A 21,482-nucleotide genomic window follows, 5' to 3' on the forward strand; every position below is an offset into this window, starting at 1 on the left:
GTTCATGTCATAAATCCATCCGCAGTGCTCTGCCAATGTCAGGTCTCTGTACAGGTAAGAGGTGCCATTAAGGCCCTCCACTCTCTCATGTGATTGATTACATGACTGGGATAGCTTGTTGAGTGAATTTGCAATTTCCAGAAATGCCACGTGGTGACCTCCATAAATTGTTTGGACTTGTGTGACTCCACCAGGATTTGAATTCAGGCCTCCAGAGGCAAAAGTAACAGAGCTTTACGTGAATTGCTGTATTCCCACGTAAGTGTGTACAGCTTTTTTTTTTTTTTCTTTTTCCTTTAAAAGGAAAAGGTTGGGCTTTGAAAAAGTCATCCGAGAGCCCAAAGGCTATTTAGCCACAGGGCTGATAATTCTTTCACTATAGCTACTGCAGCAATTCCATCTCTTACTGTTACTCAGTTATTTTAAAAAAATTTTCATCCTTTAAAGTCTTTGGAAATTCACTCCAAAACAATGAAGTGCTCATTTAAAGCATAAAAATAGCCCCTACAATGGTGGGTTTCCAAATCTAAAAGTTTCTTTTCATCTTAGAATTCTGGGCTAACCCTTCCTGTCTCTGCTTATTTTGTATTTACATTTGCATGGCTGATTATCCAGAAAGGGGTTTCTGCCTGTTTTACTGTATTGCTGTTTTATAACTGCTTCTATTTATCTAAGGGTAGCAAATTCTACCACAAGTATACCTGAACAGTGCTGATTGCTGCATGCACAGGAATACACAAGCACATACTGTTCATCGATTTACATAGTAAATTAAGTCCTTAAAAATAAAGATAATGAAAAACAGTACTGTATAAGCTGTAGATAATCACTACCTTCTTTAGTAACTGGAGGCATGACTGTCAATTCTTTTTTTGTACTTGATCAGTATATTCCAGATTTCTTTGTAGCCAGTTCCCAATCTACGACATTGCTAGAATTCCTTTCTACATTTCAGATGATGAATCCATCTTCCAGTCGTGAAATCACACCCAAAAATTCTCAAAGAAAGAAGTGCAATATCTAGACCTCATAGTACACAGCTATTAAAGCTTCATCTGACAGGCACACTCGCCACTCACAGATATTGTACAATAACTAAAGGTTTGCTGGAGGAATTACTATCAAAGAGCCTGAATGGGGTGCAACTGCATTACTGACAAACAAGACTGCCCCTTCTCTTTTTCCTATGACTCTTATTAGCAACACCATCTAGGCAAGATCAGCACAGTGTCCTGACAGATTTCTTTGAGATATGAAATTTAAAAAATTTAAAAATCCACTGAGAGGATGTTTTCTAATAAATGCTAATAGAATAGTTTGGGTTAGAAGGGACCTTTAAAGGCATCTAGTCCAACCCCCCTGAGTTAAGAAGTGAAATCTTCAACTAGATCAGGTTGCTCAGAGCCCCATCCAACCCAATCTTGAATGTTTGCAGGGATGGAGCATCTACCACCTCTCTGAGCAAATTGTTTCACTGTTTAATCACCCTACTTGTAAAAATCTTCTTCCTTTTATCTACTCTAATTCTATATCTAATCTGCCCTCTTCCAGTTTTAATCCATTACCCTTTGTCCTGTCACTACATGCCCTTGTAAAACATCCCTCTCCAGCTTTCTTGCAGGCTCCCTTTGGGTACATACTGGAAGGTGCTGTAAATTCTCCCTGGAGTTTTTTTTTCTCCAGGCTGAACAACCCCGACTCTCAGCCTTTCCTCATGGGAGAGGTGCTCCATCCCTCTCACCATCTTCATGGCCCTTCCTCTGAACTCACTCCAACAGGTCCACGTCTTTCCTGTGCTCAGGAGCCCAGAGCTGAAGGCAGAACTGCTGGTGGGGTCTCATGAGAGCAAAACAGAGGGGCAGAATCCCCTCCCTTGACCTGCTGCCCCCACTGCTTTGGGTGCAGTTTTCTGGGCTGCAAGCAGCACTTTGCCAAGTCACATCCAGCCTCTCATCCAGCAGAATCCGTAAGTTCTTCTCAGTAGAAAGACTGATTCCTCTGATTGAGTCCTAAAGCCTTCATTGTCTACTTCTGGTTACTTTGTATTGTTAGGGATGTGCCCAATATTGTTTTCAGGTCTCCGCCCTGGGTGCAGTTCAGAGGATTGCAGTTAGAAGGAGACAATTCTAAAGGAGGCCAGGGGTGCAGACAAAATCTATGCTTATGATGGTATGACCACTCATCATACTGAACCCTCAAATACTGCTCAGGCAGAAATCCCACTGAAATCAATGAAGAAAGCCAATATTAACGGACAATTCTCTTTGCAAGCAGGAAAGACTTATTATTCATAGTAAGATTGGTGATGGTTCAGTAGCATTGCCCTTTGCCTTGCAAACAAGACATTGAAACAAGTTAAACTCAAAACAAACAAGAATTTTATAAATAGTTAAGTCTAGAGACACAGCTTCTGTCCTGACCTTGTGCACATTCCCTTGTCTTTTTCTTTCCCAGGATCTACATAATGAACAAAACTCCATTATTTGTGAATATGAGTCCAAATCTAACAACTCTGAGGACTATTTTTTCAGAAGGCAAGAATCATCCCTTCTTGACAAAACTGGTAGTAGGACCCAAGCAGTGCACCCACAAACAAAGGCACTCAAAGTCCCAAGTCATATAGAAGTGTCCCAGTAGCTTAACTCCTAATTTTATAGCTCTGGGATAAAAGATTAAAGACAAAATGGTCTCTGTGGTAATTAGACAGCAGCAATTAGGAAACAGTCTAAAGAAGAACAAAAGAAGAAGGAATAGAGAAAGGGCAACAGAAAGACAGGGCTATTAAAGAGGTCCTTCCCACGCAGGAGCACTGGGCACAGGGTCTCTGTTAATACCTCCCCATAACCAATGCCTTAAAAACCTTATTTTGAACTGAGAGTTTCTTCCCATATAGAGGAAGGGGGCTAAGAAGTCCAAAGTAGAGTTCTGAAGGGCTCTTAAAACCTTCATTTCACACAATAGGTGCATTGAACAAATGTTCAGCAGCAGGTTTTTTTGTGGCAGGTGCCAATGAAGAAGTCACTGCTCTTACTCCCTTCCAAGGCAGTGGGACAGGCAACCATGGCAGTTGCATGCGCAATTGTTCATGAGGAAAACTGATTTAGGTCAGCATTTATGCAAACTACATGTGGAAACTGCTTTTTTCAGTGCATTAATGCTGTGGCCCCTTCAGAGCTCTGAACTATGGGCCCTCTCCCCTGGCCCACCACTGTCACAGCCGATGGAGATGAAATAACCTCTGCAGTCACAGTGATGGGCTGCTCAGACTTGCGTGCTTATTCTTTGAGAATTTTTCACATCCATGCAAACCCCGGCCAAAAAGATGATTAAAAAACCTCAACCCCACAACAATAAAAGCCCAGCATTTTCTTGGAGGGGTGGGGGTGGGTGGAGAATAAACACCATGGAAACATGTAGACAGATATATTCTTAGAATCAGATCATTCTCTTTTGTGGAAAGCCTTACTAATTCAAGCCTAAGTGCTGCAAGAATAAAGGGTTAGAAGGAAAAACACAGCTGGCGAAAATTGGGGGTTGCAGCTCTGCTTTTAATGTCTTCCACTTTGTGGCAATATCTCTGTATTTCTCAGATCTTCCTCATTGGCTGCAACGGGCCGGGGGAGGAGGGGTGAGAAAAGCTCACAAGATCTGTCAGTGCTGTCAGCAAAGTAAATTACATCTGTTGTTCAATTTGTTCCATTTTGATTTCATGATGGGAATTGTAAGGGTGACTGTAAACCCCTGTTTCAAGCTGATTTAGTGACTCTTGAAAGTATGATTTCACAGATTCAGAGATGGAGGGATCTTCTGGGACAGCCTGTTTAACCCACTGCGTCTATCTATGCTACTCTGTGCTGTCCATTGAGTCTGTCACTACAGTGCAATGACTCCACTGCACTGCTTTAGACTACCAACACATTTTCTTCCCTAGGGTCTGGGGAAACCTACCAAGGATTTTTTTGAGTTAAATCTGAGTGAGTCAACTTATTATGCACCAGTCTGGGCATCTCTTCCAGGGACAGGTTAGTGCCCTGGATCTCATCCAGACTTGGCCTTAGTCCACCTATAATAACACCACAGTCTTTAGTTTACAGTTAGAGCCTTGAGGTAAACTGTTCCTGGAGGCACTGCATGTTATTTTCAGAGACAGGACCAAGTATTCTGAAATGTTGTCCAAATGAAATGGGTCAAAGCCAATATTCTAAAATGATGGCAGGCTCAAGGCTGCTCATTATTAAAAATCTTCAAGCAGATCAAGTCAAATTACTTGATCCTAGAAATCATGCTGTAATGGGTAAGCAGAAAAACTCGGGACCAGGTTCTCCACTTCCCAGCAGCAGGAACTGCCCGGTGCAACAACATACAGTTGCGTTTTGCAATTTCTCTGTGCTCTGTTTTCATTTATAGATACGGCTGCCTAGATGCAGGGGAGTGGAGAGACCAGGCACGTAAAACTCAGGTTGCAGTGGGCAGGTTTGCATGCAGTGTCACAGGGCTCCAGCTGCAGAGAGCACATTTCACACAAAGATGGAAACTTTCTAGAGACAGGGCACTGTCCGAATTGTGGTTAATTCAGAAGCGAAGCTTCCCCTGAAGGACAGTAACAAACTGATTAAAAATAATTAAAAAGAAGTCCCATTAGGGAAGGTTGAAAGAACTGAATCTGCTCAGATTAGAAAAGATTAAGGGAAGACAACAAATACCTAAAAATACTTAAACAGGATGTTATAAACTGCACAGGGAATAATTTTCCTCCTTAGTCAACAAGACAATGCAAAATAAGGGACTGCAGCAGAGACTGATCACAAAATACTAAATTACTTAATTTGTAACATTTGGATTTGCATCTGCTGCAGGAAGTGAGGGGTCTTCAGAAATGGGCCATGGTGCCTGCACAAAGCAAGCTGCTAATGCTGGCTGATCATCCATTAAGGAGAGTTTTGAGAGTAATAATCTCAATCCTTCGACAATGCATGTGAAAAATTATAACATGGTATATCAAAAGAGGTGCCTGTCTACTCCAATGGTTCTATGAACTGCCTGCTCATGAGACAAAGCCTGGCATTTATACTGGGACATAAGTAAACCTGGTAAGACTGAGGCAGTATAGGAGATGTGTTTCTACGAACTATTAACACTCCCTTCAACAAAGATCAGTTCTTCAGTGAAGAGTCAACAAAGTTGTTTAGCATGGATTTTCATCCTGTCCAGTATAGTTATTTCACATTAGAAATTTGGCTCCTTTTAAGTAATTATCCTACCTTCCATGATAGCAGTGTCAAACTGTTTTCCCTAGTGTTTTTCTTTCTTTTTTCAAAAGAAAACAATCTGCTCACAAGTCTTATCTGCTAAGTGAGAGAGGAGATTGGGAAGTGTATTGATCTTAGTGATGTCAAGTCCTTCTAGGGAATAAAAGCTTATTGCTTTCCTGTCTCTGATTGTCTTTTTGTGAAAATGTGGATGACAAGCTGAGAAATAGTACTACTCCATGGAAGAGGAGACAGGCTGCACTGTACAGGTGAAAAGCCTATACAGGGAAGCATGAAAAATGGAGCAGGAAACTGAAGATAAAAATTTGAAGAGTTGTTAAGTGGATTAGGAGTCCAGGGCTTGTGGGTGCTCATACAGCTTTCTAACTTTCAAACATGCAGGTTTAACCTTGCAAAGTGTGGCACATGACAGCATAGGTTTCATGAAATGACCACTGTATTTTTCAGGGCAACGTGCTAAAATGTTCTAAGCTCCCTCCATTCCCACTGAGAGGAGTGCAGAGATCTAGGTATCCTTCAAAAATTACTTTTCAGGAAAGAAGAAGTTGTAATTAAAAAGCACTTCTAGAAAAGTTCAAAGCAAGAGTATTGCTCCATTGATGAAACACTTCCAGCCAAGTGATTCAGCCCAGAGCTTTATCTGTTGTTCTGCTGAATTTTAGGTCAGGCACATATTTTCAGATTTAAGAAGGGAGCAAAGAAAACTCCCTAGATCCACACATATGCCTTTGGAAGAGTATCTCAACAGATACCAAGGCCCTGAGTAGGCATCTGTGAGTCCTCATGTTGTATTATAATTGTATGTGGAAAAACTCCACAGCATGATCAAGATTTTGCAAAATAAAAAGTGAGATCCTGACCTTTTGAAATTCATGAGAATTTTGCCATTGAACCCAGCAGGACCCCAGATTCAAACCTAGTTATCTACTCTGAATTGCAGAGGAGCTAAGAACTTGAAAGTCTGCTTGAACTTTGAATGCTCAGCACTTTTAAATATTAATCCATTAGTTTACATCATTAAGTTTAATGAATGACCTCTTAAAATCATCACCTAAAATTTTTGTCTGCAAAACTGATTTGCAAACATTTTCTTATACTGTTCTTTAATCTGTACTTTCAGTGTGAAATGGACAACATACGTCAGGATGTAGTTGCAGAGAGAGGACCTTTAAGTCTGGATTTCTTAATTAAATGTGCAGATTTATTGTATTATAAAGCAAATTTTAACTTCCACGACCTCACTGTGGATCCAGATCTTTCAGAGTTAACTACTTGAGAAAAGCCTCCTATCTCTGCATTCCTGTGGAGATGCAGCCCCCAATGGGTTGTCTGTGACAAGTTCACTCTTCCTTGGCCAAAAAGGCAAAGGCCAGGGAGGACAGTTATGTATGAGTCTGACTGCACTGAGGAAACAGTGGATCACACCAAGTTTAAGACAGATATTTGTATCCTACCTCACTAAAACTCTTCTGACACTTTCAGGAAGTGAAATGTCTCATCTTCTCTATTCTTTGCTATCCAGAAGTCATGGACTACAGAGGCTTCAAATCACAATAGATGTGGTTTGAAATTACGTGAAATCACAGTGTGGATGTGTAGAGGCTGTTTCTACACATAAATATTAAAGGGACAGACCTTCTCATAGGTGTGCCCTGTAGTAAGTGCCCAAACACCTGCCTCCAGAGCAGCACAGACCCCTCTGCAGAAGGAAATACACATCCCATCTCAGATACCTCCTTTACCAGATGGCAAACACTGATCAGAGTTGACTTCTATCTGCTTCTTCAACACAGCACAAAGAGGCAAAAGTCCTGTGGGACAATAGTGCTCTTAGGATTGCTTACAGCACTGTAACTGAGTATGTCTGCCAGCTCAGGTGTCTACTCAAACTTTGTATTTCAAATCTTTAAAGGTAGGTAATGTCTTTTTTTTCTTTATAACCTAAATTTCCTCCTCTTCAATTACTGAAATTTCTTTCTGCAGAGCTAACTCTTATTTTTTGTAGTCCTCTCCAGGAATAGTTGGTAACTGATGATAACAAATATTTCTTTTGTTTCCAAAGCAAGCATTCTACCAAAGCCATAATCTAAGAGGTTAACTATATGGATGCCCCTAAAAATAATGAACATCAATCTGTATTAAGTTCAGGTCTAATTTCACCATACTGTCTCTAAATAAAAAAAGAACAGCTCAGGAAATCAGTTAAAAAAGCTGTCTGAATACCAAACAAAAGGCAACATCTAAAACCCAGGTTGCTGCAGGGACATCCTAAAAATCAGAGTGTCAGCACAGTCATAGTAGAAAATCATTTGGCAGTGAAGTGAATGCTTTTGGTTCCTGTTATTAGATAACTGATAACTGAGTTCTGCATGATTCATATCCAGCCATGAAAATGACAAATGGGCCCCAAAGGGTGGGAATTGGAAGGGTCTTTCACAGTACGTGTCTTTGGGGAAACTGATGACAGCTTGTGGACAGGTTTCACAATTCTAAATGGTATACACAGCCAAAACTACTTTTATGTTTATTTCTGATATCTTTGACTCTCTCCAGTTTTCCTTATACTACCTATAGATCCTCTCAATCACACAAGGGCTGGAGAAATGTGAGCTAGGTGTGATAAAAAGACAGGTATATTATTTGTAGCCATAGCTGAGCTGTGCAGCAGTTTCACTCTGTTCCTTTTCTGACTTCTGTTCTTCTCCATCATTTTATTAATCTATATCCTTTTTTCAAGTAAAGGCAATATTTGTGCTCCAGACTCCCCTTGTGGGAGTGCCCTTTATCTCAGGCATTAGAAGGAAGCTAGGGTCACAGTTCTAATCTAAATTTATGAGGGTAAAGAGACAACTTCTAGCTGTTCCACACAGAGACCATCTACTGCAGATAAGCTAAATCTTCAAAGGGAAATCTTGTAAACTCTAAATCGCTGCTGGGTAGGAGACAGTTTCAGGCTCATGTTTAAGAGCGAAGCTGATGTTGATTAACAGTGTAAGCTGCCCCAGTCCAGAATATCCTTTTTTGTGCTTTGGGTCTTCTTGAGTTAAGTTGCATCATGCATTGTAGCACATCCTGGAAAACCACATCTCATGATGTCCCAGTCTTCCAAGTTAGTGAAAGCCTGGATTAACCTTTTACAGATGGGCCTGTGCTGTGTGAGAATTACATTCCTGGACCATAAGTTGCTGCAAAAGCTGATGGCAAGATCTGATTGCAAATACATGTTTATATATGGTTTACTAGTTAAGGCTAAATATGATTTTAACTCCTATAGTATAATTGTACTGTAATTAATTTCCCAATATATTAGGAATTAAAAGGTACAAACTAAAGCTACTGAGATGCCCAGAATTAAGGTACAGGACAAGATGAGACTTCATTTAGATTAAAGATAACATCATGTTTTGGCTAAACATGTAACCATGATTGATACCAGTATCAGAGTTACTAGCATTAGAATAAATTCTTCTATGATAAAAATCATAATCATAACTAGTGCTGGAATTTGTGAGGCCTTTCTTATAAAACCTACAAGCTGATCAGTGTAGTGCCTTGTAACATAAATGCCACAGGTAGAGCACATGGTTATCTGTCATAAATACTTCTACATCAGTAATCTGGAGATGTATGAGATATTTCACTCCTGCAGAGAGGGTCTTTACGTGACTTTCTGCTCAACAAGGGTACACTGCTGGTCTTCAAATCAATAAGCCATTTGCCTCTTTCAAAATTAGAATATCAATGGAAAGTCAGCATTTAAATTCGATTTAATTGTACCAGATAAGCCCTCCCATTTTACCTAATAATATGTTGAGTTAATTAAAGCTCCATGCTAGCAACCATGCCTTCACTGTACAGAGCAAGCAAGAAAGTCAAAGCCCCCAAGTTTCCACATAGCCGTAAGCACACGAGCAGGACTTGCAGCTTATCATTTTCGGATACGTACCCAGTAGAGCACATCTGTCCAGCCCTCCATGGTGATGCACTGAAACACTGTCAGCATGGCAAAAGCAAAGTTGTCAAAGTTCGTGATGCCATGTTTCGGTCCCTCCCAGCCTGCTTTGCACTCCGTGCCGTTCTGACACTGCCGCCCGTGCGCGGACTGGGGGGCACAGGGGGACGGGTCGTCCTCTGCGGGCGTATCTTAAAGGAGAGAAAGGAGGGGAGAAAAGAAAATGAGGAGAACTAATTGCTGTTTGACACACCATGAAAGATATCTGATTTTAACAACCAGATTTTGCAGTGAGTTTGACAGATTTCTCAGGAATACACAAGCACAAAAAACCCAAACACCAAAAAACCAAAAATAACAACAACAAAAGAAAAAAACAAACCAAAACCAAACAATCCCTAAAGCTTTCAAATTTTGTAGTCAAAACAGAGATGGACTTTTTTTTCAAACCATACCCTCCTATGAGGAAGAAGTCACACATTTCAACATGAGAGGGAACATTAGACCAAGTCAATTATGTTTCATTAGGCTGCTGTTATGACCATAATGGCAGCGTATTCATCTGGGTTAACCTTGGAAGGGAAGCGCAGCACTGAGGGCCATTCTCTTGGAGGCTGAGCCCCTGCATCACACAGGCTTCAGTGCTCTGGAGACAAGGTGATGTGGCACTGGGCCACTGCTGAATTAGAGCAGAGAGTATCCGGAGCTCTGCTCTTCTGGGGTTTAGAAGCTGTGTGGCATTTTATCAGTAGCCCAGTGGCACTCACAAACTCTGTAAGACAGTTACTTGATTATCGATCCCTTATTCTGGTGTTTTCAGAGATCTGAGAACCCATACAACAAGTCAAACTAAATGCTTTGGTGTGCGTAAAATGCCACAGAAAACATTTCTATAAGCACAAAACCTTCTGCAATGTTCTTTTAAAAATATATGGATTTCAGATCTTAGGGTTACATTTTTTACAGATGCAGGCATGAATGTGTAGGGTAGTAGGTAATTCTGTTTGTTTCACATCTTATATGGTAAACAATTCATTTTTGAAAAGTTATGGTCATATTCTGATCATTAAAGCATGCCAGAAACAGTAATTTTAGAATTAGATACCTTAATGTAAATATTTCCAGACAAAATGGAGAAAGATACACACAATTTAAAGATGTAAACCAGAGTGACAATTCATTATAGTTCTAGTATCATTTCCAGAAAATGAGATCCGCCAACATTATAAAAGCAGAAAATACTTCTGAAAAACTTCTGAAACAATTTCCTGCTCTAACATATTTTCTTAGCTATGAGCTGCTCTGTGTCCTAGGCATTAGCACCCACCACCACATGAGAAATCAATGCTGTTCAAGTTCAATAAATCAAATGAAAAAGAGCAGATGGTTAGATGAGTGAGTGACAGTGCAGTTGAATTACTTTGAAATGGGAATATTTCTTTCTGTAAATAATTTGAAAGTTCTTTCCTGACGGATTTGATGCAAAAAGTTTCTTCCCATTAGTATAATTTTGCTTTCTTTCTAGTTGCATTTCTAACCACAGCCACAGTCTGAGATTAAAAAAAAAGAGTACAGCGCTGAATCATACATTCCTTTACAGTGATACTGGTTTAAAACAAAGATGCATTTGTTGATGAGATTTATAATAAAATACATGAGTTGTTAATTTCTGTGATGCCATGTCATGTATAGCTCTGTCTGCTAAAGATGAAATTATCATTATTTTAGCGATGCTTGAACCTCTGGGAGATTTGTTAAAGGACTCAGGTGGGCTTGTTGTGCTAAAGGTCCACATTAAAAAGTCCATGACTCTGTTTAGCAGGAATCAACAGCTGCGCATGGAGCCTTTACAGACAGGCCAACAGCTGAGTGTTCAAGATGAGCAAGCTAAACTGCCACCATTGCAGTCTCTCTGCACCTCAGGTCATTCACATCTGAGAAGCAGAACAGAGGAGCCACCCCTGTGAAACCCCAGACAGGTACACAGGCAGTGAGCAATTGCCACCCATCTCCTGTGCCAGTACAAATGCTTCATGACTTATGGGAAAAACCTCCCTCCGAAAATCTTTGTATGTGTGTGTGTGTTCCTCTTACCTATTAGTCCCCCTTGCACGTGGTAGCAGGTCTTATGCATCTTTCCCATGAATAACTCCAGTCCAATGATGGCATAGATAATAATGACAAACAGCACTAGCAGGGCAATATGCAACAAAGGGACCATGGCCTTGATAATGGAATTTAAAACCACCTGGAGACCTGGAGAGAGAACAGAAGGAAGCACTTATCAGCAAGAGAACAAAATTTAGAGAGGCTATAAATTGCACAGTAGTATGCCAGTTTTATTTCATTCCCCCTCATCTGAACTCATTATCTTGATGACATAAAGATGTACATTCACAGACCACCTCCCTCCAGAAGTTCCCCAACATTTCACAAATTTATCATTTTAGCCTAGATCACAGACTAAAGTAAAACAGATATTAACTTACCTGTCACCAAAATACCACCTCCCTGGGGAGGGAATATATTAGCTGTTTTGCCTATTCGTGAAAAACATGCTTAAGGTGTTCCACACACAGTATTGGAGAGAGTTAAAGCATGGGAAAAAAAAAAAAAAAGAACCAGAACTGAAGTGGGGCAAGAGCCATGAGACACAGCAAATGCTGGGGTGCCACAGAATTGCACTCCAGAGCATTGGGAGAGATGGCAAACTGAAGTCACATCCCTACTTTTATTCTGGGTTCTTGCAGAGGTCAAGAAAGTGCCAGGCAGAGCCTGAGATGCTGAAGGACCACCAAATCCACACTTAGTGAGAGCTCCCAGACTTCTTATGATCTCCCCCTGCTCCATGTCCCCCTCACCTTACTTCGATCTCAAGAGAGGGAGAGTCAGAACCAGCAGTGTTGGGTTTGCTCCAAGATTTAGGGATCACTTTATAACAGAGGTTGTCCAGAAAGGGGTATGAATAAAATATTATTATATGACTGTTGTTAAGGCATGAAACTGTTGAAAGTCCTTATTGGGAGGAAGCCAAACATTTCCAGAATGGGAAGGTGACTTGTTGCCAAGTTTTCTAAACCACTAAGCAGTTGTACCCTCAGATGCACTTGACTCAAGCTGCAAATTCATGGGTTCTCTCTGTCTCCTTCTCCTCATTTTTGTAAAACCAGAATAATAAAACCAGTCTCATAAGCCTTTAGTAAGGATTTGTATTTACAAATGTCTTAAAGTTGTTATCACTGGTAGCAATGATGGCAACTGCTGTCACTGGCAAGTTATTGATGCTGGAAGTACTGAGAGACCTCTAGAACCCTATAGTCTACAAATAGCCACACCAGAACAATTACAAACTCATGATTTTGCAATGACTGAGAGCCAGAAGTCATTAATGTCTCCTGCAAATGCTGTCATCTCCTCAGAGAAGTTGATATTAGCTGTGATTTTTGAAAAATGTGATTCATGAGCCCTAAATGTCTGTTATACATCTGCCAAGAGAGTTTGTGATAACTATTAACTTTGAAAATCTATCATCTGAGATTTTCAATTCTTTTTTTTTTTTTTTACTTATTAAAAAAAACCCAACTAATTTAAATACTTTCTTATAAGGATGACACATCTCTTGACAAGCACTTTCACTTGTAGGCAATCCACTTGTCAATTCACATCTATGGCTGAGACTGTGTTTGCTCCACAGCCTTGAAGGAACATTGCAGAAATAATCAAAGGTGGCTTCAGCTGCCCAGCCAGCAAGATCAACTCACTGCCTGCTGGAAAACCAAAGCTGGGTGCTAACATCCCTCTAGTCAGAACATGTTTTCAGGTTTCTACAGCTGGTTCAGATATATGTTAATGGTTCATGCAACTATCTAAAGGGAGAGATGTTCAGCATGAAACATTCCAGCTTTCACAAAGAAATCCTTACGTGAAGTACATTACTGACAGGATCAAAACATCCTGTACAAGAGTGGGCTACTCTGCTTGCTCAGTTGCCTCTGGGTACTGTTCTGGGTAACCAATGCCTCTGGAGAAAAAAGAAATTGTTGTGCTTATGTGAGGCTGCCAAGCTTTTCCTCTAGATGTTCCCATCGTTCAGTCTACTAATTCTGAATACATACAGAAAATGAATTGCAGTCGGCATCAACATCACTCCAATTCTTTACATCAGTCAGGAATGTCACCTTCACCAGCAAATTAAAACAATGTTCCATCTACTTCCAAAAAATGTCAACAATACAAGAAAGTTAAAAGAGTACAGATGGCTACAAACCCAAAAAAAAACCCCACACCAAAACTTTGCAGGTTGAAATATTTGTAGTTTCAAATAAATCTACACAAAAGCCAATAAAGGCCTCCCTTTTTAGTGATTTTAGTGAAGCATTGTTAATCCAATATGTAAGCAAGATTACCAGGTTACAAGTTCTAATAGCAGGTCTTACATAATTTACCCTTAATTATTATTATTATTAATTGATTTATTATGCATCATAGGACATACCCAGTACTTTTGAGAGGGTACCGAGAGCAGACAAAAAGAGGAACAAAAAAGCTCTCTCATTTTAAATACAGCTTCATTATCACTCACTTCATAAAAGTGCTTCAGCTACTACAGATGTCCAGAGAAGATAATATCTGCACAAATCAATGCCCTTTGTGTTAACAAAGCAGCACTTGTGAAATCAAAGGCTTGCACCATAAACACGAGGTGACAAGTTGTTTAGGCAGTCAAGGGGAACATGTATCACCAGAAGATATACAGGACCTTCAGCCAGCTTAATTAGAGAAAATCTTCTTGAGGATAATAAACCAGCTTTGAAGAGGAGATGGGGTTCTGAATACTGTTAGCATGAATTGATGTGTGTGCTGTGCAGTGCCCCATTAGGGCAGCCAGCCTGTTTTTAAATCTTGATGATTCCAATAATTAGCAAGCTTAAATACATTACCAATAAAGTATTCAGAGAGAAAAGTTAAAAAAATAAAAAATACTAACTATGCAGCAACTTGAGAAATGTCCTCAGCAGATGTAATGGATGCTACTTGTGGAGGGGCAAGAGATACATGCACATCACCAGGTTTCCTGCATTGTTGTCAAGCCTATTGCTGCAATACAGCTACTCCCTGTAAAATTGCTTTTTTCTCACTTAGGCAGCCACTTGCACCGTGAATAGTTGTTGCAAGGAATGGTATGAGGAACCCTGCCCAGAGAAGTCAGAATGCCCAGTCAGAAAAGGATTTAGGGACTGGGGAAGAGCCATGGGTAGGTGGAACAGAGAAACTTTTTCATTAAAAAAATTCACATGCCTCAAAACATATCAAATCTATGTCCTGAAACCTGAGAGGTGCAGATCAGTGTCTGAGGATGATCAGATGCATTTCTGATCAGAGTAAATGGAAGCAAATCATCCCCTTACAAGCAGTTTTAAAATTCTTTTCTAAAAAATGTTGAGAATTCTGCACACTTTTACGGGCTCTTTCCCTGTGCAGAGAAAGAAAAGACAGTTCAGCTTATAAAGGAATGATTTCTCTGACCCAACTCATGCATGCCCTTAATCTTTGCACAGTGCAACACGTAGGAATCACCAAACACAGGTGTTCACACCATTGCACATCTTTGGCATTTTTTTCTCACTTGTGGAGGTGAGGTTTATAATCATAATTAAATCAGAGGTGACCTGATCAGACTGCAAAGCTGGCCTCTGGATTTCAAGGAGGTGATGCCACCAGCTGCCTTCTCACAGCAGAGCCAAATTTTTACAGTGTTGCTTTACAGGGGCTGGCAATGCCATCCCTGGCCGACCATCAACATGGGGTCTTGACATTTAGTCCTGACAAGTAAACATAAAAATATTTGGTTTTCAAATATTTGGGATTCTAAATGTAGTTACTCATCTGTGGAAGCTCTCTCTGTGTGCTAGACACTTTCCAGACATCTGTGAAGGTCCAGCATCTGCCTTGAGGAGCTCACTCCAGGCTGGACACAGAGATAACTGCACAAGGATTAGGGAAAGTGCTACGAGAGGGATTGTTTGCAGTTTTTAAGCCCACACTTTTCTTTTGTTAATAATTGAAGATCTTAAACAACTTGTAGTATTTATTTTAAAAGCACTTCAGTTTACCTTTAAAAAAACCCTCTTGGCTGAATTCTGTTGGCTGACACTGATTCCATAAATGTTTCAGCAAGCAAAACACGCTAATGCCCTTCCCTGGGCTTACAGAATTTAGCATTTATTTACACGGATAAAACATTTTAAATATTTATTACATGGGAAAAACATTGCTTTTTATACCAGGTCAAGCCCTTTTTAGCCTCTAGAGGACTACCTCAACCCAAAGGTTTAGGATACAACTGGGACGCAGGGAGACTAAGGAAGAAAGAAGAAAAAAAGCTTATACCAAGTAACACTGATCTCTCTCAGAGCTATGGGAAATACACTGTTGGGGATGCTGCAGGTGTTTTGGAGCTATTATATGATGCTGTACTTTTCTCTCAGGAAGACAGTGATGAGAGGGGCTGGTTGATGTCTCATCGATTCAGGCAGTTATTGAAGAATGTGCTTTATCTCTAGGTGTGTGTCTGCACCTAAAGCAATGGGATTACCTGCACACCCCGTTGTGTACTTACAAGCTTTTTTGGATTTCAACCAACGCTCAGCAAGATGGCACAAGAGAAAAAAAATAAAGTGCACCAGACCCAGCTGCTAAAATGCACTTGGCATTGTTGCATTGTGGAACATATCCAAAGAAACTAATGGTAGGCTTGTCTCAGCACTCACATTTGGGCCTTTCCAAGCACAGCTCTAACTCACATTTTTATGTGTCTTTAATTTTGGATCTGATTTGGTATGTTGGACAGGGCAGTTTCCCGTTCTCATCATCTTAGTAGTCCAGGTCTCTAGAGAAAGTGTCTACTTTTCCATGGGTTTTGCAGGGCTATATTTTGACTACCCTGTGAGGATGCCTGAATCAGAAGTGTGAGCAAGGACAGTCTCATACAAATGACCCCTTGAAAATGAGCGGGAATAAAAGGGAAAAGAGAGGACTTTCAAGCCCATCCATCCCTCCTCTGCCTCCTGATACACACACAAAGACACATTTTCATACTTAAGCCAGTGCCAGGGGTGTGGGAGGTAATTATTTTTCTGCTAATATAGTTCAGAAGAAAACTACTACTTTCTGCAAGCAGGGAGGAAGCAGGGGAGGATTTGTGACTCAGCACAGTGCCTGAGTCAGATCACTTCTGGGAACCACTCTTCAGTGACAGAGTTTATGCACCATTCCCAGCCAGGAGCAAGGCCTACCCACAAATCACAGTTATTTCTGATGATACACTGAGAGACTGCCCCTATAGTTATCTCTATTTCCAAAGCACAAGCAATATAACCAGTAATATTCCCCAAAGTGGATGTTTATAATTTAATAAATGTAGACATCAGCTAAGAAAATTGAAAAGTATTAAATATTCATAAATACGAAAGGTTTTATACCAATTTTAAAGCAAACCTGGAAAACATCAGGCGGTTTTAGCACAAAAAGGTCCATAGTCATGGCAAGATATCTTAGATAAGTACATCTGCAATGATTTGTGAGGGAAAATATGGAGGACTTTCTTCCCCAGTGTTACAAAAGGAACTCATATGACACAGTTCAGCTAAGGACAGCTGTACAATAACAGTTTGGGAAGGTAGTCTCTTTCTGTCTTGCTGGAGTCTCAAAATATTAGTAGCAGATTGCTAGATAAAGCAAATTCTGTGGGTGTAGTGCAGCATTCTTGGGGCTGCAGATGTCATTTCTATTTCAAGAATAATAGGGAAGCTCTTGGAATAGGAAGGAAAGGCACGAAACAGGACAGAAAACTAGTTAAAGTGAAAAGAAAGAGGAAAGACATCTTTTTAGCCAAACGGTAACTATTTTGGAGCAGGTAATGCCACATAAAAATACACAAACACTCAGTTCAATACCATGTGCTGGAATGAATAGAAAAAGGAAAGTTTTGGCATCTGCTCACGATGTTCTCACTCCTGCATTTTCAAGCCACGTCTTCATTGACTTCCCAAACCGAAATACACGCACAAAAGGAGACTCATACAAATGGGGATGTGTATGTGAACACAATTGCTTGATGTTTGCCAAGTCTTGCAATACCACCCTTGCCTCATCCTTTGAGGCGAGAAAGGAACAGCAGAACAAAAACAAAAGCCACAACAAAACCCAGCTCTTCCTTCTGGATCCTTTTTGCTTGGGAAGCAATTCATCTTAAATGTCCTCTGCTTGTCAGAGTGACCTAACTTAGACAGTCAAACAATACCTTGCTCTGAGCATGGTGGACACACAGCCCCAGTTCTTGGCTGCCTGAGGAGGGTGGTTGGATAAATGTACACACTGGTTTAAGCATTTTGACTCTCTGCTGGAACAAGCCTCTCCTCCCACTCATACAAGCATCTCTCTCTCTCTCCTCCTGGAGGGCTCAAGATTTTTTTAACAGTTTTTTGTTCAAAGTACATAAGTGTTCACTTTCTTATGAATTTGCATTGTGACTAAACGACCTCACTCGTCTTTTCAGATCTAACATATTAGATAGCTCCTAAAAGCTCAACTTTATCCTCTAACCAGTTGGTTGATCTTAGCTCAGTTCAGCTGAAGATGAGGTCCAGATAAGATCTTTAGGCATTCAATGTAAAAAAACAAACCAAACCAAACCAAGCAATCAACCAACCAAACAAACAAAAAGTCTCTCCCATGCAGCTACCTGCATGTAGAGAAGGAACATGGAGGCTATTTTGAGCAAAACCACAAAGGTAATTTAACTTTGAGGCTGTTTTGAACAAAGACCACATTATGCTGTAAAACAGTCTAATGCAGAGAGTGGGGAGGATGATGTCAAGCACTCACTGCCAGAGAGGGACTTCTAAAGATTGGTTGAAGGTAAGGCAGGTAAAGGGTGTGCAGGAGCCCTGGCAGATTCTAGGCCAGGAAGGACCAGCTGTCACCCTTCCCCAGGAAACAGCTTTGCTTTTCTGCTGACAAGATGATCATGAACTGAGAAAACTGTTCTTGGACCGATTATAAAGGTTTTATCTATACTTAATTATTGTGAAGGATCACAAATAGGAAGAACTTTTCTTCACCTTCTTCCTACAGAGCTATGCAAACCCAAAGACAGTTTGGTCCGAAGACTGCACCAGTTCTCAGTGAAATGACCCATCATATTTCCACTTTTTTAATTTCTTCATGCTCAAGCATGTTTTTCAACAGTTTTTTGAACAGTTTTTCAAGCTCCAGTACAGGAGAAAATTTTGGTCTAGTCCTGTGCCCCTGGATTCAATCAGAGAACTTGTATAGGAATGTGTCAGCATGAAGTACTGTCTTTTGTCTGGTCAAGTGAACATAAAAAACCCCCTGAAACTGATAGTTAAATAATCTCTGAACTGAGACAAGCTTTGTTTTAGGATGCCAAATGCTGTTTGTACACAGCTCTGAGAAATCACTACACACATTACTATGTCCTAAGGACATAATTTTCAAAACAAGGAACTATGGACACCTGTAAGTGCTAAGGCATCACAGTAACAAAAATGGGCTCCAAGCCCTTAGGTCTCAATTGTTTGAGTGGAGAACTAAAAACTGTTGGGTTGCAAGTGCCTTTGTAAAGTTTTCAAAATTTTTTACTGTTTATTGTCATAATTCCTGAGGTACATGGACGTTAATCACCTTTCTGCGTTATAAATAATAGAGTGGTTTAATTGTTTGAGGTCTTTCTCCAAATGCTCTTTTAAACTCACCACCTGTGAATAGGTTTAGAAAAGACGAAAGCTTAAAAGGTGAAAAATGTTCACAGGGGTTCTGCAGATATAAAAGTGCATCCAGGGATGATGATATTATAGTCTTCTAGGACATGGAGAAAATTATATTGACTGCAGAAATCGATCTTCTCGCAGGTTAAATGCTCCAACGTATAATAATTGGCATACTGTGAGCTACACTAAGTTTTAACTTCTCATGGTAGAAGAATAACAACATAATTGGATAGAACTGGATAAATCCTAAAACTTTCTCCTTAGCTGGCTACCTGTGTAGGAGAGCAGCATTGTACATGACAAACACAGGCAACAAAGCCCTGGAGGAGAAAACTCATTCTGCCTCTTGACTTGGGACAATGCTTAATGGGCATAGATGGGACTGAGCTCTGGAGAGACACAGCACGACATTTTCTGGAGTATTTTGAGAACCTAAAAATAGAAAGCAACCCAATCAGGTACTGAAAGAACTTATGCAAGCCACACAGTGTGTGATCAGTGCTGTGTTACTGTCTTGATGTATACTTCGGGGGTTTTTTGTTTGTTTGTTTTCTCTTTTTAAACTACTGAAAATGCTGTTAATAAAAATTGCATGGTATGATGTCAAAATCCTTGAAAAGACATGGCCAGACAAATCTGAACAATTCTGACTCTTAGTTTTAAGAACAGAGAGTGGATTTAGGCACTTATCAAGTCAGTGGTTAATCAGTCCCATCTCAGAATGCTTAAAACTCCAGCTTGCTTTCTTTTCCACGCTAGTAGAGACTGTTGTTTTTGATCTTTTCAAACCTTATTAGACTTAAAACTCTGCTTGCACACATCAGATAATAAAATGCTTTACAGGAAAAAATGCTTTCTGACATAATAAGCAAAACCTCCTTCAGCTCACTAGGTAGCTCCAGTATATTTGGACAGAAAAATTAATGCTTGCAGTTCTCACAAATATGTATTTGTCAGAAGAAAGAATGGTGCTTTATTGATATTTACTTTCTTTGTAACTTTCTTTACAACTTGAAAAATTCAAAGATTTCTCTACAGATGGTGTATATATTGCTAGAATGCACTGAAACTAAACATGTATTTATTTTTAATTTCCTTTTACATATAATAAGCTGTCTAGAGGGAATCATAAGGCTTTCCTGCTGCAGTCTGAAGAGCTAAATTAAGTTCTTAACAGATAACAGAAATCTACAAATATAAATCTGAGAGGAATTTGGTCTCCTCCAAGTAAAAGGAAAGTGAAATCATGATCTCAGCCTGGAATGTGAAAAGCAAAAGGTGAGCTAAAGCTAGAGTTTAAATTTTCACTGATCTTTTGAGGGCATGGGTGAGACTGAACCGTAAAGTCTTTCATTTGGCAGTGCTTAGAATAAACAACAGAACTGTTAGGTTTAAAACAAGGCTTTGAAAAGCTTGTGTATATGGATACATGGACACACTGGTTGGATCTCTGACCAAGACATCAACCCTGATTAAAAGGAACTTCATCTTCTGGTAACTGCCCATACATATAAAAACCAATGTACAGCAACAGCCTATGAGAAAACACCAGTTGCAGAAATGTGTGAACAGCAATGAAAAAACCCCACTTATTGCAGAAAAAGAAAATCACCAAACCCAACAGCCAATGCAAAACTAGACAGAAATCTCAGCCAGGCTGCTGGTTTAGTGTGATAACAGTAACAGAAAACAAATATCCCCAACAGATTATACTCCTAAAATATACAGCATTTGCTATGTCCCAGTTCTCACACCAGGCATGTACTACTGCCTTCAAAAAGGGGAGTCCTCTGCAAGAATGGTGTCTGTTTGAAAGATGAGATGCTTGAAGAAAGTTTAGAGAGGAGAGGAGGTGTTGTAATCCAATAAAGAAGTTGAATTTCCATAGCTCTTCCCACTGCTAAAGAAAACAAAATTTAGTACATCCTATGGAAAAAAGTGACAAAAATAGAATTTTTATAATTTCTTCTATTTCTTTTATCCCGTGAGCTCCATTCTGTCAAAAATGCTTTTGATATAAAACTGTTGAGCAGCTTTAGCATTACTGAAATTGAAAAAAGATTCTTTGCAGAGGGTTAGCAGATGTTTTCTGAATCGTGACTGATGTGGCAGGGCAAGCCAGCAAAAGATAATCTAAAACTGAAAAAATAAGAGGCATAACTACTCAGACAACTCAGAAAAAAATAGTTGAAACAGAGGGCAAAACATGTGGGATAGGTTACTGTTACATGTGTTAAACAGGAATTGGATTTGCTTCTGGAAAAAAGGGAGATTAAGAAAGATGTCTGATCTCATTCCCTTTTCCCTGGCAGAAAGAAAATTTTGGTAAAATTTTAACTGGGCAGGTTATGTGGGCTCTCATCTGTCTTTGGTCCATACTTCTCCACGATCAGAGTAGCAAATTATTTGTTCCACCAGTGAACATCTTAAGCAGAGAAAAGTTTATTGGTTTTTCATACCAGTCAATCT

At 39.9% G+C, this 21,482-nt stretch overlaps 1 protein-coding gene across 12 annotated transcripts in view; it reads right to left on the reverse strand.

The window, feature by feature from the left end:
• Nucleotides 1-21,482, reverse strand: part of CACNA1C (calcium voltage-gated channel subunit alpha1 C) — a 431,380-nt gene that overhangs the window by 161,585 nt on the left and 248,313 nt on the right. For all 12 annotated transcript variants that reach the window (XM_027905723.1, XM_027905708.1, XM_027905715.1 and 9 more), the window contains exons 6-7: nucleotides 11,317-11,478; nucleotides 9,217-9,413 (exon numbers count right to left, since the gene is read on the reverse strand). In XM_027905723.1, the coding sequence (XP_027761524.1) occupies nucleotides 9,217-9,413; nucleotides 11,317-11,478 (359 nt within the window). The remainder of the gene's footprint in view (nucleotides 1-9,216; nucleotides 9,414-11,316; nucleotides 11,479-21,482) is intronic.

The sequence above is a fragment of the Empidonax traillii genome, unplaced genomic scaffold (genome assembly GCF_003031625.1).
Source record: "Empidonax traillii isolate 1590-97213 ecotype Southwest subspecies unplaced genomic scaffold, ASM303162v1 scaffold25:size3598162, whole genome shotgun sequence".
NCBI classification, from domain to species: Eukaryota; Metazoa; Chordata; class Aves; order Passeriformes; family Tyrannidae; genus Empidonax; species Empidonax traillii.